The sequence below is a fragment of the Corythoichthys intestinalis genome, chromosome 3 (genome assembly GCF_030265065.1).
Source record: "Corythoichthys intestinalis isolate RoL2023-P3 chromosome 3, ASM3026506v1, whole genome shotgun sequence".
NCBI classification, from domain to species: Eukaryota; Metazoa; Chordata; class Actinopteri; order Syngnathiformes; family Syngnathidae; genus Corythoichthys; species Corythoichthys intestinalis.
This window is the reverse complement of record NC_080397.1, coordinates 56,126,817-56,145,220: the sequence shown is the minus strand read 5'-3', so window position 1 is coordinate 56,145,220 and position 18,404 is coordinate 56,126,817. Positions and strand designations below refer to the sequence as shown.

At 40.3% G+C, this 18,404-nt stretch overlaps 1 protein-coding gene across 3 annotated transcripts in view; it reads left to right on the top strand.

Annotated features, from left to right (window-relative positions):
- Positions 1–18,404, top strand: part of LOC130913237 (mitochondrial sodium/calcium exchanger protein-like) — a 55,187-nt gene that overhangs the window by 9,750 nt on the left and 27,033 nt on the right. For all 3 annotated transcript variants that reach the window (XM_057831690.1, XM_057831691.1, XM_057831689.1), the window contains exons 3-8: positions 328–380; positions 641–698; positions 789–894; positions 963–1,130; positions 9,222–9,335; positions 9,403–9,468. In XM_057831690.1, the coding sequence (XP_057687673.1) occupies positions 328–380; positions 641–698; positions 789–894; positions 963–1,130; positions 9,222–9,335; positions 9,403–9,468 (565 nt within the window). The remainder of the gene's footprint in view (positions 1–327; positions 381–640; positions 699–788; positions 895–962; positions 1,131–9,221; positions 9,336–9,402; positions 9,469–18,404) is intronic.

Below are 18,404 nucleotides of genomic sequence, written 5' to 3'. Positions count from 1 at the left end.
TTAAATACAATAAGAAAACGATTTAATTAAAATATATATTTATTAAAAAAAGGCCTGGCCGATATTTTTTTTTGATCGGACCCGATCGGTCGGCATCCCGATCGATCGGGACATCCCTAGTTATCTTTGTGATTCACATTTGTTCGATGATCTTAATAAACATTACGGTGGGGGAACTCCGCCGAAATATGTCGTGTTGCCGACCCAATATTTATTGACCAGGCTATGTCGTTCGCTAATGATTCCGAAACCTTCTCAGCATGTTATTTTTCGATCCCAGAAAAAAATAGAATACATCTAATATGTCTTTTTTCTAATCTTCCACAGATTATATGGCTGTTCTTTTTGTTCGTCATACTTGGTCTCGTCGCATCTAAATTGTAAGTTTCAGGGCCACAATCATTTTATTCTGTAATATATTGATTATATTCAGCCATAGAGGCTGTGAATTGACCTATTCATAGTGTGGCTACTTCGGTCACATGAACATTAGACTGTAAAGTTCTCATTTGTTTCACTTCACTTGTGTCGTTATGAAAGTGGACTTTGTTCTGTTTTTCTACGTCAGCCCATTGACCGTGAGCAGGAAAGGAGATGTTTGCATATATATTATTAAAAGTTCTTGTGTGCTTCTCTCAAGTTTTTGTCCCAACCTCTCCGCGATCTCCACAAGTCTGCGTCTCACTCACAACGTAGCTGTATCCTTCATTTTAAAAAAATAGCAATAGAACAATTTTTTATGTCTTCAAATTACTTGAAGTTTTTCCTTGACTAACATTTGTGCCAAGGGTGTGACCTTCCTCGCTCTTGGTAATGGAGCTCCGGACATCTTCAGCGCCATAGCCGCGTTTTCTCACCCTCACACCGCCGGGCTGGCAGTCGGAGCTTTATTTGGTAAGTCGTCGCACCGTAAGATTCGAATCGGAATGCCGACTCGTGCAAATGATCTGCGTTGTTGGCAGGTGCCGGTATATTTGTCACTACGGTCGTGGCGGGAAGCGTGGCCCTGGTCAAACCTTTCACCGTCGCCTCTCGTCCTTTTCTGCGTGACGTCATCTTCTACATGGTGGCAGTTTTCTGGACTTACCTCATCCTGTACAGAGGGACTACCACACTTGGAGAAACACTGGGTAAAACACACAAGAATCGATATCCCTGCTTTGCTTGCACTGTTGTTTTTGGCAAGCCTTTTCATTTTTGCCTTAGTCCTAGTCTTTTGGACCAAAATATCATAGACATCACTATCAGTTGACAGGGTGCGGGGCCTAAAACCAAAACAGGCACCTACCTTAGCCATATACAGTTGTGGTCAAAAGTTTACATACACTTGTGAAGAACATAATGACTTTTCTCCGATAGAGTGATTGGAACAGATACTTCTTTGTCACGAAAAACATTCATGAAGTTTGGTTCTTTTATGACTTTATTATGGGTTAACAGAAAAAGTGATCAAATCTGCTGGGTCAAAAATATACAGTGCCTTGCAAAAGTATTCGGCCCCCTTGAACCTTGCAACCTTTCGCCACATTTCAGGCTTCAAACATAAAGATATAAAATTTTAATTTTTTGTCAAGAATCAACAAGAAGTGGGACACAATCGTGAAGTGGAACAACATTTATTGGATAATTTAAACATTTTTAACAAATAAAAAACTGAAAAGTGGGGCGTGCAATATTATTCGGCCCCCTTGCGTTAATACTTTGTAGCGCCACCTTTTGCTCCACTTACAGCTGCAAGCCGCTTGGGGTATGTTTCTATCAGTTTTGCACATCGAGGGACTGACATTCTTGCCCATTCTTCCTTGCAAAACAGCTCGAGCTCGGTGAGGTTGGATGGAGAGTGTTTGTGAACAGCAGTCTTCAGCTCTTTCCACAGATTCTCGATTGGATTCAGGTCTGGACTTTGACTTGGCCATTCTAACACCTGGATACGTTTATTTTTGAACCATTCCATTGTAGATTTGGCTTTATGTTTTGGACCATTGTCCTGTTGGAAGATAAATCTCCGTCCCAGTCTCAGGTCTTGTGCAGATACCAACAGGTTTTCTTCCAGAATGTTCCTGTATTTGGCTGCATCCATCTTCCCGTCAATTTTAACCATCTTCCCTGTCCCTGCTGAAGAAAAGCAGGCCCAAACCATGATGCTGCCACCACCATGTTTGACAGTGGGGATGGTGTGTTCAGGGTGATGAGCTGTGTTGCTTTTACGCCAAACATATCGTTTTGGATTGTGGCCAAAAAGTTCAATTTTGGTTTTATCTGACCAGAGCACCTTCTTCCACATGTTTGGTGTGTCTCCCAGGTGGCTTGTGGCAAACTTTAAACCAGATTTTTTATGGATATCTTTGAGAAATGGCTTTCTTCTTGCCACTCTTCCATAAAGGCCAGATTTGTGCAGTGTACGACTGATTGTTGTCCTATGGACAGACTCTCCCACCTCAGCTGTAGATCTCTGCAGTTCATCCAGAGTGATCATGGGCCTCTTGGCTGCATCTCTGATCAGTTTTCTCCTTGTTTGAGAAGAAAGTTTGGAAGGACGGCCAGGTCTTGGTAGATTTGCAGTGGTCTGATGCTCCTTCCATTTCAATATGATGGCTTGCACAGTGCTCCTTGAGATGTTTAAAGCTTGGGAAATCTTTTTGTATCCAAATCCGGCTTTAAACTTTTCCACAACAGTATCTCGGACCTGCCTGGTGCGTTCCTTGGTTTTCATAATGCTCTCTGCACTTTAAACAGAACCCTGAGACTATCACAGAGCAGGTGCATTTATACGGAGACTTGATTACACACAGGTGGATTTTATTTATCATCATCGGTCATTTAGGACAACATTGGATCATTCAGAAATCCTCACTGAACTTCTGGAGTGAGTTTGCTGCACTGAAAGTAAAGGGGCCGAATAATATTGCACGCCCCACTTTTCAGTTTTTTATTTGTTAAAAAAGTTTAAATTATCCAATAAATGTTGTTCCACTTCACGATTGTGTCCCACTTGTTGTTGATTCTTGACAAAAAAATTAAATTTCATATCTTTATGTTTGAAGCCTGAAATGTGGCGAAAGGTTGCAAGATTCAAGGGGGCCGAATACTTTTGCAAGGCACTGTACATACATAGATCTGAAAAAGCGAATCATTGACTTGAACAAGTCAGGAAAGTCACTTGGAGCCATTTCAAAACAGCTGCAGGTCCCAAGAGCAACAGTGCAAACAATTGTTTGTAAGTATAAAGTGCATGGCACTGTTTTGTCACTGCCACGATCAATAAGAAAACGCAAGCTATCACCTGCTGCTGAGAGAAAATTGGTCAAGAGGGTGAAGATTCAACCGAGAATCACCAAAAAGCAGATCTGCCCAGAATTAGAAGCTGCTGGAACACAGGTGTCAGTGTCCACAGTCAAGCGTGTTTTGCATCTCCATGGACTGAGAGGCTGCCGTGCAAGAAAGAAGCCCTTGCTCCAAAAGCGGCACCTTAAGGCTCGACTGAAGTTTGCTGCTGATCACATGGACAAAGATAAGACCTTCTGGAGGAAAGTTCTGTGGTAAAAATCGAGAAAAGGTGAGGCCTTTAACTCCAAGTACACCATGCCTACCGTCAAGCACGGTGGTGGTAGCATTATGCTGTGGGGCTGTTTTGCTGCCAATGGAACTGGTGCTTTACAGAGAGTAAATGCGATAATGAAGGAGGAGGATTACCTTCAAATTCTTCAAGATAACCTAACTTCATCAGCCCGAAGATTGGGTCATGGGCGCAGTTGGGTGTTCCAACAGAACAATGACCCCAAACACACATCAAAAGTGGTAATGGAACGGCTAAATCAGGCTAGAATTAAGGTTTTCGAATGGCCTTCCCAAAGTCTCATTGAGAACTTGTGGACAATGCTGAAGAAACAAGTCCATGTCAGAAAGCCATCAAATTTAACTGAACTGCACCAATTCTGTCAAGAGGAGTGGTCAAAGATTCAACCAGAAGCTTGTGGATGGCTACCAAAAGCGCCTAATTGAAGTGAAAATGGCCAATGGACATGTTACCAAATATTAGCGCTGCTGTATGTATATTTTTGACCCAGCAGATTTGATCACTTTTTTCTGTTCACCCATAATAAAGTCATAAAAGAACCAAACTTCATGAATGTTTTTTGTGACAAAGAATTATCTGTTCCAATCACTCTATCAGAGAAAAATCAGAGTTGTAGAAATAACTGGAAACTCAAGAGAGCCATGACATTACGTTCTTCACAACTGTACGTAAACTTTTGACCACAACTGTATGAGTCTCCATGAGCAGCGGAAAAATAAAATCCCGATTAATTATTTTCTATATAAGCAGGGGTGCACATAAGTGGTCCGCATGCATACTGGACGTAGAACAACGCGCTGGCCCTCAACAGCTTCCATACGCTTTTGCGTACCGATGGCTGACCACTGTATTTGCGGCGGACACAAGAAAATAACTTCTCAAAATGTCGAAGAGGCAGGCCACACTGAGTAATCACTTCCGTGTTCCCCCACCCCCGTCAAAAGACGGACAGACGACAGAGACGTCACCGGAGCTACCGAAAAAAAGGACTTTTGCTGAAAAGTGGCTACAGGAGGTACCATGGCTAGAAGCAAATGATGCTCGCACGGAAATGCGGTACTAAATGTGCCGTGAGAATCCCAATGTCGCCGATAAGAGCAGCGCATTTTATGTAGGGTCAAAGAATTTCAGCCATCTAAACTTTGAAAAGCACGAAAAAAAACAGCATGTGGCAATTAAGCAAACTATCGATGTCAAACAGGACCCCACTCGCCGTATGGACAAGTGGCGGAATAAAGGTAATGAACAGCGACATGCACTGACAAACGTGTTTTTGCTCGCATTTTACAAAGCTAAACATGCGCGTTCAATGAGGTCTTATGAGGAGGACATCCCACTTTTAAAAAGGCTTGGAGTTAATGTGGGAGCCGCATAATGCCCTTTATTTTGAATTGGTGCTTTTTATTTCTTTACATTTCACTTCAAAGTAATGGCAATTTTGTTGTGCCAGTTGATGTTAATCAAGCATTAATTGTTAATATAAATAATTAAAGTTAATTGGCTCTAAGTAAAGCTTGTCATAAATTTATCGCATCAGGCGGGTCGGCTCTAAGCTCAATGAGGACCAAGTCACATCTCCAGGTCCTCCTCTGAGAACCTGGGCAAAAAAATTATGTGCACCCCTGTATATAAGTATAACTTAAAATGGCTATAAAAGTCTCAGATTTTACACTAGATGCAATCACCAAATGCAGATATAATCACCTACAGTGGGGCAAATAAGTATTTAGTCAACCACTAATTGTGCAAGTTCTCCCACTTGAAAATATTAGAGAGGCCTGTAATTGCCAACACGGTTAAACCTCAACCATTAGAGACAGAATGTGGAAAAAAAACAGAAAACTACATTGTTTGATTTTTAAATAATTTATTTGCAAATCATGGTGGGAAATAAGTATTTGGTCAATACCAAAAGTTCATCTCAATACTTTGTTATGTAGCCTTTGTTGGCAATAACGGAGGCCAAACGTTTTCTGTAACTCTTCACAAGCTTTTCACACACCGTTGCTGGCCCATTCCTCCATGCGGATCTCCTCTAGAGCAGTGATGTTTTGGGGCTGTCATTGGACAACACGGACTTCAACTCCCTCTGCAAATTTTTTATGGGGTTGAGACCTGGAGACTGGCTAGGCCACTCCAGGACCTTGAAATGCTTCTTACGAAGACACTCCTTTGTTGCCCTGGCTGTGTGTTTGGGATCATTGTCATGCTGAAAGACCCAGCCACGTCTCATCTTCAATGCCCTTGCTGATGGAAGGCGATTTTTCACTCAAAATGTTTCGATACATGGCCCCATTCATTCTTTCCTTTACACCAGGCATGTTCAAAGTCCGGCCCGGGGGCCAAATGCAGCCCGTGGTCAGATTTCATCCGGCCCCCAGCCTCTGGCATAAAATTAATAACGTCTGGCCCACACACAGACTTAATAAATTGGTCAGCAGTACTGCTACCAGCATATGAAGTAGCTTACACACTAAATGCTGCTCCTCATTTACCCACTAAAAGGAAGCAGCACTCTAAGCAACATTACCACATGTGACCCTTTACTCCCAATTTTCTAAAATGGCGGCAATCAACAAAAAAAAAGTTGACTGCAATGGCTGGAGCTTCAAGGATAGGTATTTCGTAACTAAAATACGCAACGACTGTGTCTGCCTCATTTGCAAAGAGACAGTCGCTGTTTTTAAAGAGTTCAATATGAGGCGATATTACTAAACAAGACACGCTGACATGTACGAAAAGATTGCAGGGTAGATACGTAGCGAGAAATTGAAGCAACTTGAAGCTAGTTTGATTTCACAGCAGCAGTATTTCGCAAGAGCCCGAGAGTCGAAAGAGAACGCCACAAAGGCTAGTTGCGTAATTGTTGAAATTATTTAAAAAAAAAAAAAAAAAGTTGTGCTGCAACGATTAATCGATTAACTCGAGTATTCGATTAGAAAAAAATAAGCGAACTAAATGTTGTTGCTTCGAGTACTCGTTTAATTGAAGTGACATTGTAATGGTTGATTTTAAAAGTGTTTGCATTTAATTTTACTGATGAGGGTGGATACAATGCCCTCTGGTCTGCCTCTTTTCACATGGCTGAATCCAACTGCTCCCTGTTAAGACCGACATAAGCTAACTTTTTGTTTGCGCGAATGTTTTTTTAATGCATTCTTAATTTAGTTTGTAGGTATATTTAGCCGTTTTTTGTGGGAATATGTGCCTGAAGCACTTGTTAAGAGCATTGTAAAAAACAAAAACAAAAAAAAACTTAACATTTTATAGCATTTAAGCTAGTAGACTTTTTCTATCCAAGTTAGCCCATTGTTCTTTTGTTGTACACAGATCCTCATTTTAAAAAAAAAAAGATATCGTTTGAGGTTCAGCTCTCAGCTCAGGTGTTTTAATTTTTCATGTTCCTTATCCGATTACTCGATTATTCGAACAAACTAGTCCATCGATTAATCGACTACTAAAATATTCGATAGCTGCAGCCCTATAATAAAGCAAATGTGACACACAGGATGGCTTGCTAAAATTTGCTTAAATATATTGTTCTACGTAAAGGACGTCAGTCAAGGTCGGCCCCCCACATTTTTACCACACCAGATCTGGCCCCCTTTGCAAAAAGTTTGGACACCCCTGGTCTTGATTCTTGGTTAAAAGTAAACTATGAGGCTAGTCAGTTACAAAAATTAGCCGCCTCCATGTATAAACAAAGAAGAAAATTCCTGCGAATAAATGCTTCAATCACGCATACATGGTACGAAAAATACCGTATTTACCTTGAATCCTCAAACAAATCACTCCTGAGACAATCCTTCCTGTTTGTATGCAGTACAACTTTTGTAGTTACAGTGCCTTGCAAAAGTATTCGGCCCCCTTGAATCTTGCAACCTTTCTCCACATTTCAGGCTTCAAACATAAAGATATGAAATTTAATTTTTTTGTCAAGAATCAACAACAAGTGGGACACAATCGTGAAGTGGAACAACATTTATTGGATAATTTAAACTTTTTTAACAAATAACAAACTGAAAAGTGGGGCGTGCAATATTATTCGGCCCCTTTACTTTCAGTGCAGCAAACTCACTCCAGAAGTTCAGTGAGGATCTCTGAATGATCCAATGTTGTCCTAAATGACCGATGATGATAAATAGAATCCACCTGTGTGTAATCAAGTCTCCGTATAAATGCACCTGCTCTGTGATAGTCTCAGGGTTCTGTTTAAAGTGCAGAGACCATTATGAAAACCAAGGAACACACCAGGCAGGTCCGAGATACTGTTGTGGAGAAGTTTAAAGCCGGATTTGGATACAAAAAGATTTCCCAAGCTTTAAACATCTCAAGGTGCACTGTGCAAGCCATCATATTGAAATGGAAGGAGCATCAGACCACTGCAAATCTACCAAGACCCGGCCGTCCTTCCAAACTTTCTTCTCAAACAAGGAGAAAACTGATCAGAGATGCAGCCAAGAGGCCCATGATCACTCTGGATGAACTGCAGAGATCTACAGCTGAGGTGGGAGAGTCTGTCCATAGGACAACAATCAGTCGTACACTGCACAAATCTGGCCTTTATGGAAGAGTGGCAAGAAGAAAGCCATTTCTCAAAGATATCCATAAAAAGTCTCGTTTGAAGTTTGCCACAAGCCACCTGGGAGACACACCAAACATGTGGAAGAAGGTGCTCTGGTCAGATGAAACCAAAATTGAACTTTTTGGCCACAATGCAAAACGATATGTTTGGCGTAAAAGCAACACAGCTCATCACCCTGAACACACCATCCCCACTGTCAAACGTGGTGGCAGCATCATGGTTTGGGCCTGCTTTTCTTCAGCAGGGACAGGATAGATGGTTAAAATTGACGGGAAGATGGATGCAGCCAAATACAGGAACATTCTGTAAGAAAACCTGTTGGTATCTGCACAAGACCTGAGACTGGGACGGAGATTTATCTTCCAACAGGACAATGATCCAAAACATAAAGCCAAATCTACAATGGAATGGTTCAAAAATAAACGTATCCAGGTGTTAGAATGGCCAAGTCAATGTCCAGACCTGAATCCAATTGAGAATCTGTGGAAAGAGCTGAAGACTGCTGTTCGCAAACACTCTCCATCCAACCTCACTGAGCTCGAGCTGGTTTGCAAGGAAGAATGGGCAAGAATGTCAGTCTCTCGATGTGCAAAACTGATAGAAACATACCCCAAGCGACTTGCAGCTGTAATTGGAGCAAAAGGTGCCGCTACAAAGTATTAACGCAAGGGGGCCGAATGATATTGCATGCCCCACTTTTCAGTTTTTTATTTGTTAAAAAAGTTTAAATTATCCAATAAATTTTGTTCCACTTCACGATTGTGTCCCACTTGTTGTTGATTCTTGACAAAAAATTACAATTTTATATCTTTGTTTGAAGCCTGAAATGTGGCGAAAGTTTGCAAGGTTCAAGGGGGCCGAATACCTTTGCAAGGCACTGTAAATCCAATCGTAAGTAAATCCAAGCTTAAATCCGACATGCGTTTGCAGTCTTCAGCTATTACTAAATGAAGCTCAGCCCCCTCTGATAAGGCGTCGCACAAAGAATGACGAAGTGACAGGTCAATAGTGATGATGTCTATGGCTTGTAATATTTTTGTGCATATTTCATGTTTGCAGGGTACTTGGGCCTGTATGTGGTGTATGTGATGACAGTCATCATCAGCGCCTACATCTATAGCAGACAGAAACGGATGCGAAGTGCCACGATCGACAGTGTTTCACATATTCAAGGTTTAATTAACACGCCTGAATACGCAGGAACCGAGACAAATTCCTTAATACTTTGTTTCCTCCGCAGAGGCGTTTGAGTCGTCGGACTCGTATGATAACATTCCCCCTCTCCTCGCTGGAACGGAGGAATACGGTGGGAAAGCAGACACACAATGACACATACATGAGTAGACACAAAAACTGTTTTTAACTCTTACAGTGCCATTGACAGAGGTGGGTAGAGTAGCCAAAAATTTTACTCAAGTAAGAGTAGCGCATAGACTTCATAATGATTGACAGGTCAGATTCGACGTTCAGTGCACCACGCCTTCAAGTAAGGCGCCATCCCACAATCCACTTCAGTTATTCGGAGTCGGTGGAAGCGAGACATGCTGCGATCCAACGCTGGATTTATGTTGAAAAAGTCTGAAAGCTGTACGACATACAAACAAAAGGTTAAACGTCCCGGCCAATCAGCTTGCGTTATTCTCGAGTGATGCTGGCCAGCGAATCAGATCAGTGGATTTTGAGTTTGAGGACGGGCTCTCCTTGCCTTCTGCTCGCGAACGGGCAGCTTTTATGCCATATTTTCTAATTTAAAAAAAAATATATATATATAAGAATATATTAGTGCTATCAAATTTATCGCTTTAACGGGCGGTAATTAATTTTATTATTTAATCATGTTAAAATATTTGACGCATTTAACGCATGCGCAAAAAGACCTGCTCATGCATTGCCTCAAACAGATTACAAAGACGCGGTTTTATTGCACATTGAGAGCTAAGAGGTAGAGAAATGCGAGTGGACACAGGCGTTCATTGGACCACGCCGTTTATTGGCATAAGCTTTGGCAACTGTTTCACAACAAACATAACTATTGTGGCGAGCGACGTGCGGAAGAATGACAGGACATGATCTTTTTCTTAACACGCTTCATTGAACACAACGCACAACATATACCATTTGCAGCCACCACTGACAGTCATGGTTGCCCAACTTCCAATCATGCATTTGGGCGGAACAGTTAAGTCACCACAGTATCATTTAGTGAAAGCACAACAAAAAGAATATTCCTATCCCTCAAAAAAAGTCATGTTCACAAAAAGAAAACGCTCAATGAAAAGAGAACTGGCATTCCCAATAAAAAAGCTATGCAAAATACACATAAAACTTACTCAGACTTTGGTCAAATTCTATTCAAACATTTCGTTTAGCTCAACAAATACACCAGGTGGCAATATTTAGTCACAATATTCAAACTATCAGAGGTCTCGTACGTTGTGAAGTCTACACTCAAAGGAACGTAAGGTACAATGAAACTACGACGTCCATCAAGGGGCAAAACGTACTTAGTGGCTAGATCTCTAATTACCGTATTGGGCCGGATATAAGACGGTGTTTTTTGCATTGAAATAAGACTGAAAAAGAGGGGGTCGTCTTATATTAGCGGTCTAGACATTATACCCATTCACGACGCTAGATGGCACCAGATATCATTGAAGCGTTGTTCTGTCATGACAAATCTCAGCTACTCTCAAGTTTAACCAGTTTGCATTATTTTATTGCAATGTTTTTCCTTATTCAGATTTGTTTCAAGACTACGGTTAACGTTAGACTTCACTTTGATGGTTAATGCCGTTATTGCAATTTTGTTGTTTTATCAAAATAGATTTGTTTATTTACATTTCAAAAACCAGAAGCCATTCATTTACGAATGTGATTGCACTTTAGTTTACATATTCAAATATTCAGATATTAAGATTTGAATGAGGCAAAATAACATGCTTTTTGTCTCAAATATATTGTTACAATCATGTGTTTCGGATGTACTGTAATTATTTTCTGTATAAAAATTGATTTGGTGTTCAAAAAGTCTTTTTTCAAACTTGAGTCTTGAAAAAGAGGGGGTCGTCTTATAATCAGGGCCGTCTTATATTCGGGCCAATACGGTAATTTAAAACTCGCCATTGACACCTTGTGGTGCATTTTAATCAATACATTACGTAGTTAAAGACACTGTGGAAGAACGGCAGGGAGCCCATGTGACGTCCCGCTCGGCGACGTCAACAATGGCGAGCTATTAGTTTATTTTTTTGATTGAAAATTTTACTAATTTTTATTAAAACGAAAACATACAGAGGGGTTTTAATATAAAATTACTATAACTTGTACTCACATTTATCTTTTAAGAACTGCAAGTCTTTCTATCCGTGGATCCCTTTAACAGAAAGAATGTTAATAATGTTAATGCCATCTTGTGGATTTATTGTTATAATAAACAAATACAGTACTTATTAGAGCTGGGAAACTTTGGGCACCTAACGATTCGATTACGATTCAGAGGCTCCGATTCGATTATAAAACGATTATTGATGCATCCCCCTCATTTTTTTTTTTTAATGTTTTGTACATTAGTTCCAAAATTGTTCAAAAATACTCTCAGGCTAAACCAAACTACTATTTCAGTATCAAGTTAACATATAGCAGTAAACAAATATACAAAAATAACAGTAAATAAAAAACTAGTCCCCATTCTGTATCAGCAGCTTTAAACTACTTTCAATTAATTTAATGTTGTGAATCAACCGTTAAAGTTGTTAAAATTGCTCCCGTTATTCCATAATTTCTCTTTTGTCTACTTTCGACATGTGAAAGTTTTAAAACTATTTTAAAGATAGATTCAAGTCAATATTTTACCGATTTAGGAGTATTTTGGATAAAAAGTTAATTAGGTTCACTTAGAAGGTTCGCTACAACACCCTTGCAGGGAAGTGTACTGCTATAAGATGACGGCCGTTTACTAAGTCCGCATCTAGCTTTTTGTAGATGTGCTGCTAACACTACCGAATCTATATTGCATCTAGGCCTATATAAATGATATCTACCGTAACATAATGTGGATGTACTTTGTAGCATCTTTTCGGCAGCAGTCACGTATGTTGTTGTGTTTTCTTTATCTCGTGGCATGAGTTGAGCTAGAGCCGTGAGTTGAGCATTGGCATTACCCGAGGGGCCGGGTAATGAGAAGCATGATGTTTAGCTACTCTTGCTCCGTCCCTAATTGCGTCCCGAAGACCGCGCAGCACGCTGAGTGTGTTGTACTTCCGCTTTACTTGGCATATTTCAATAATCGGAAATTGGATGTTTGTAATTCGTTCTCGGATCTTCCACGGCCGAATCGCGAATAATCTAAGAATCGGAAATTTTGCACACCTCTAGTACTTATGTACAGTATGTTGAATGTATATATCCCTCTTGTGTCTTATCTTTCCATTCCAACAATAATTTACAGAAAAATATGGCATATTAATATATTAATATATAATATTAATATATAATATAATAATATATTAATTTTAATCGTTTGACACCCCTAATATATATATATATATTCTAGGGCTGTCAAACAATTAAAAGTTTTATTCGAATTAATCACAGCTGAAAAATTAATTAATCGTAATTAATCGCAATTCAAACCATCTCTAAAATATGCCATATTTTTCTGTAAATTATTGTTGGAATGGAAAGATAAGACCGAGATGGATATATACATTGAACATACAGTACATAAGTACTGTATTTGTTTATTGTAACAATAAGTCAACAAGATGGCATTACCATTATTAACATTCTGTTAAAGCGATCCATAGGTAGAAAGACTTGTAGGTCTTAAAAGATAAATAAAAATAATAAATTATATAAATATATAAATATTTATAGTAAATAAATAAAAGATAATAACTAGTACAAGTTATAGAAGTTTTATATTAAAACCCCTCTTCTTGTTTTCGTTTTAATACAATTTGTAAAATTTTCAATCAAAAAATAAACTAGTAGCCCGCCATTGTTAATGTCAATAATTACTTACACAATGCTGATGGATGCTGAAACCTATAAAATCAGTCGCACCCAAGCGCCAGCAGAGGGCGTCAAAACTCCGAAAAACACAACAAGTACATTTTTCACTTTGCTGTCCTTCTAATATGTTTGAGCGGGGCATTTGTACGTTAATTGCGTCAAATATTTTAACGGGATTAATTAAAAAAATTAATTACCGCTCGTTAACGCGTAAATTTTGACAGCCCTAATATATATATATATGTATATATATATATTTTTTTTTCCTGAAAAAATCATCCGCGATAGACTGAGGGCGTGAAATTCGAAGCACGAAGTAGCGAGGGATCACTGTATTATGTTTTTTATAATTGATCCTAGAAGTAGCAGATAAAGTGCAAACAGATCAGGCCCTAAAATACAGCCTTGTGGCACCCCACAAGGTTTGTGAGGAGGAAAATTCTCCAATTATTACCGAGAAGGTCCTATGTTCCAGGTACGATTTAAACCAAAAAAGTGCTCTTAACGAGATACGAGGAGAATGCTGCTGTGATAGTCCGCGGTTTAGTAAAACAAGGACAAGTAGGTTTCCATTATTCACAGAATGAATAATGATAAAGTTTTTAGAAAACTAGAAACCTATTGTTCAAACACTTGAAGTGATAGAGAAAAACTGAGATTTGTTTGGGATTCTGTACCCAGAAATTTGTTAAAAACCGGTGTCAGACCGAAAACATTAAAAAAAATGAACCGTCTGATAAGACTATGACTAAGAGGGCTTAAGAGGCCACTTCCCTCTGTGTAACGGTGCGTAAAATGCTGATAGTGGATTCCAAAGCAAACAAACGCAACTAAGCAGTTTTACCAGTATTTATTTGAAGCAAAAGAGCATGCGAGCATGTGAATAAATACTGACAATAGGCTTTTGTCTACATGGAAAAGCTGAATTGATTGAAGGGATCCACGGATAGAAAGACTTGTAGCTCTTAAAAGTAGTGTTGCACCGATACCATTTTTTGGGCCCGATACCGATACAGATACCTGGCTGTGCAGTATCGGCCGATACCGATACCATTCCGATACCACTCTGTTTGCAAAAAAAAAAAAAAAAAAATTATATGTATATCAGAGGTTGCGCTAGACATTTTCGTTGTCTGTCATTTTGACTGACAGGGTCATAAAAATCCGGTCATAATCTATTTTTACCCGTCACTTAAATTTTTTAATGATAATGACAGGGGTGCACATAAGTGGTCCGCATGCGCGCATGCGGACTGGACGTAGACAAATGCGCTGGCCCTCAACGGCTTCCATACGCTTTTGCGTACCGATGGCTGACCACTCTATTTGCGGCGGACACGAGAAAATTCTTCTCAAAATTTTGAAGAGGCAGGCCACACTGAGTAATTACTTTAGTTATGGGACGAAATGAGCCGAGGTTCCGAAGCTTGTGTCGAGTAATGGGAGGGGGGTTTCCACGAAGCTTGTAGCGAGGCGCGCTTCATTTCGGCAAAACCCGGAAATGATGACGCGGGAAGCCTCGCCGGCGGCCGGCTGAATCTCGTGAGTGCTTCGGAAGTGATCCAACGTTTGGCGCACATTGCAAAAACAGGACAGACTACGGTATAAATTGGTTGCAAAACGCAATGGCGATCGCCTGTTATCTCACATTTTGTGGATTTCGGGCTCTTGTACTTGTTACATCTGTGCGCAACAGTGCAACCAGTGCAATCTTTTTTCGAGCCTTGTCCTTTGCTTGCGATGGAACCTGCGCGAAAAGAGCGATCCTCCCCTGTATGGGAACATTTTGATTTGAATGCTTTCAAAAAGGTAAGGGAGAAAAACTACTTTAATATAAATGTGAGTGTGTGTGTGTACTTATCTGAACCAAACATCAACAGAATGAACAATCCATTAGTGTACTGGGAGGCACAAAAGAATACCAACCCAAATTTATATAAACTGGCACTTTCTCTGCACCCCAGCTTCATCTGTGCCTTGTGAAAGAATATTTTCTAAAGCTGGTGAAATTCATTCATTCATTCATTCATTTTCCATGCCGCTTTTCCTCACGAGGGTCGCAGAGGTGCTGGAGCCTATCCCAGCTAACTCGGGGCAGTAGGCAGGGGACACCCTAAACTGGTTGCCAGCCAATTGCGGGGCACAAGGAGACATACAACCATTCACGCACGCACACACTCATACCTACGGACAATTTAGAGTGTTCAATCAGCCTACCATGCATGTTTTTGGGATGTGGGAGGAAACCGGAGTTCCCGGAGGAAACCCACGCAGGCACGGGGAGAACATGCAAACTCCACACAGGAAGGCCGAAGCCCGGGATTGAACCCATGATCTTAGAACTGTGAGGCAGACGTGCTAACCACTCAGCCACCGTGCCGCCTAGCTGGTGAAATATTTTCCAAAAAAAAAAAAGAAACTGTTTAAAGCCAGCCACTGTGGGAAAGCTATTATTTCTAAATAAAAATGAATAACAAATTACCCTTAGCACTTGTTGTATTTTGTTCACATACTAAATTACTTACACAAGCACATTCATATCTTTGTCTTAAGCAAATAGCCATTGAATTCTTAACAATGTTGACCTCTTGGGCTTCTAGACCACTTGATGGCGCCATAGGGTAAATGAAGCACCATGAAGCTTTGCTACATGTGCAAACCAATTGGCTGCAAAGCTTCATTGCTTCATGAGGCTTCATTTGGCCATCACTAAATTACTTCCGTGTTCCCCCACCCCCGTCAAAAGACAGACAGACGACAGAGACGTCACCGGAGCTACCGAAAAAAAGGACTTTTGCTGAAAAGTGGCTACAGGAGGTACCATGGCTAGAAGCAAATGATGCTCGCACGGAAATGCGGTACAAAATGTGCCGTGAGAATCCCAATGTCACCGATAAGAGCAGCGCATTTTATGTAGGGTCAAAGAATTTCAGCCATCCAAACTTTGAAAAGCACGAAAAAAAAACAGAGCATGTGGCAATTAAACAAACTATCGATGTCAAACAGGACCCCACTCACCCTATGGACAAGTGGCGGAATAAAGGTAATGAACAGCGACATGCACTGACAAACATGTTTTTGCTCGCATTTTACAAAGCTAAACATGCACGTTCAATGAGGTCTTATGAGGAGGATATCCCACTTTTAAAAAGGCTTGGAGTTAATGTGGGAGCAGCATAATGCCCTTTATTTTGAATTGGTGCTTCTTATTTCTTTACATTTCACTTCAAAGTAATGGCAATTTTGTTGTGCCAGTTGATGTTAATCAAGCATTAATTGTTAATATAATTAATTAAAGTTAATTGGCTCTAAGTAAAGCTTGTCATAAATTTATCGCATCAGGCGGGTCGGCTCTCAAGCTCAATGAGGACCAAGTCACATCTCCAGGTCCTCCTCTGAGAACCTGGGCAAAAAAATTATGTGCACCCCTGGATAATGATGACATATTCAATAGTATTTAGTTTTCATTCATTTTTAATTAATATTGTGACGCTTGCTTGGCGGCGAAAAATTAGACACGGAAGTCGTGGTATTTTTCTCCCTTTTTACTCTGCTTACCGCCAACAACTCCGCCCCCAAAGAAAAAGAGGCAACGATATAGACCCCAATCACCAACGTCACACAATGATCTTAATTGTGGTTGTCAGCCCAAAATCTTCGAAATATATATTAAATGCATCTTACCAGATATAAAATGACTACTACATAGTCTGTAGTGATCGTTTGGTTCCCAGATTTCTTGTCGAATTACAGCAGTCCATCTCGCTCTCATCTTCGGGTCTCTCAGAATACGGTAGAACTTCAAGTCTCTCAGTCTATCTTCTCTGTTACTGCAACCAACCGCCACACACGCCTTCACCATTTTGATTATTAATGTTAACGAGCAGAAAAACACGCCGTAATAGGAGGCATGTACGTAGCGGTAATGAGTAAACATGACGAGCTGACACACAATATGGCGGCTCCAGTCAGGGGGGCGGAGTTGTGACATCATGTGATTGTGGTCTATACACAGGCGGCAATCTTGTCCATCAATTGGATGACAAGGATGCTGGCACACCGGGTGCACCAATAAGAACCTCGCGTTGATGTGTCAATCACGGTGCCGCCGCCAGACCCCGGTGACGCTACAATATTCTGACAGAAGAGCCAACGACGTCATGCATTAAGAGAGACAATAGCTAATTAATATGCTCACTCGCCACCCTGTGGTCTGGGGTGTGAATTGCAACCTGTCAAAATGACGGACGGACTTCAGTTTTTTCCGTCACCGTTTTAAAATACCGGTCAACGACGGAAAATATCCGGTTAACGCGACCCCTGATGTATATGAAACTTTTTTTTTATTTCGAGCATGCACACACAAAAGAAACAAAAAACATACAATATAATTCAACAAAAATAATTGCACTCGAAAGGGAGTGGGAAGAAGAAAAAACTTATTTTGTCCCACCCCTGATCTCATTGTCCAGCATCCTTACTCGTGGGATACTCCTGTCCACACAATGAAAAAGAAGAAAAAGGAAAAACACAAAAACAACTAAACCAACAGACAACCAACTAATGTTGGCTCATTCACAAAAAATTTCAATATTTACACCAACTGACATAAACAGCAACACACATTGTAAGCAAATGTCATTATATTGTGACCAGACCATATTTTTATACAGCGATTTAAATTTTTGGATATTCTGACACTGCTTGAAATGATTGTCTAAATCGTTCCAGAGTTTCACTCCACATACAGACACACGAAAACGTTTGCAAGTGGTTCGAAACCTTGGCAACATAAAATCTCCAGAGCCTCGCAGACTATGGATATTATCACGAACCTTAAAGAGCATATGACACGAGAAAAAAAGTCTTAAATGGCATTATTATGTGAATTAGAATCATATTTTGAGACGATTCGACTATATACAACAATTTAGCAAAGCACAGATGACGAGAAATTAGTCTTTTAATCTGCTGGTTAGCCACGCCTACCATTATTGGGCTTTAGCGTCCCCAACAGGTGGATGACGTCAGCGGTAGACTATGCTCATCGGTTTTACTATTCAGCCCATTGAGGGGGAATTATTCAGAACGAGGAAAACGCGACGAAGAGAGCCACAAAATGTCAGTGTTTCAGTCTCTCTCCTACAATATTTTTACAGGATATTCTTTTTATCCAAGTATTTTTCCCCAATAGCTATATAAATGGCTTGAGAAGGACCAGTCAGCCCG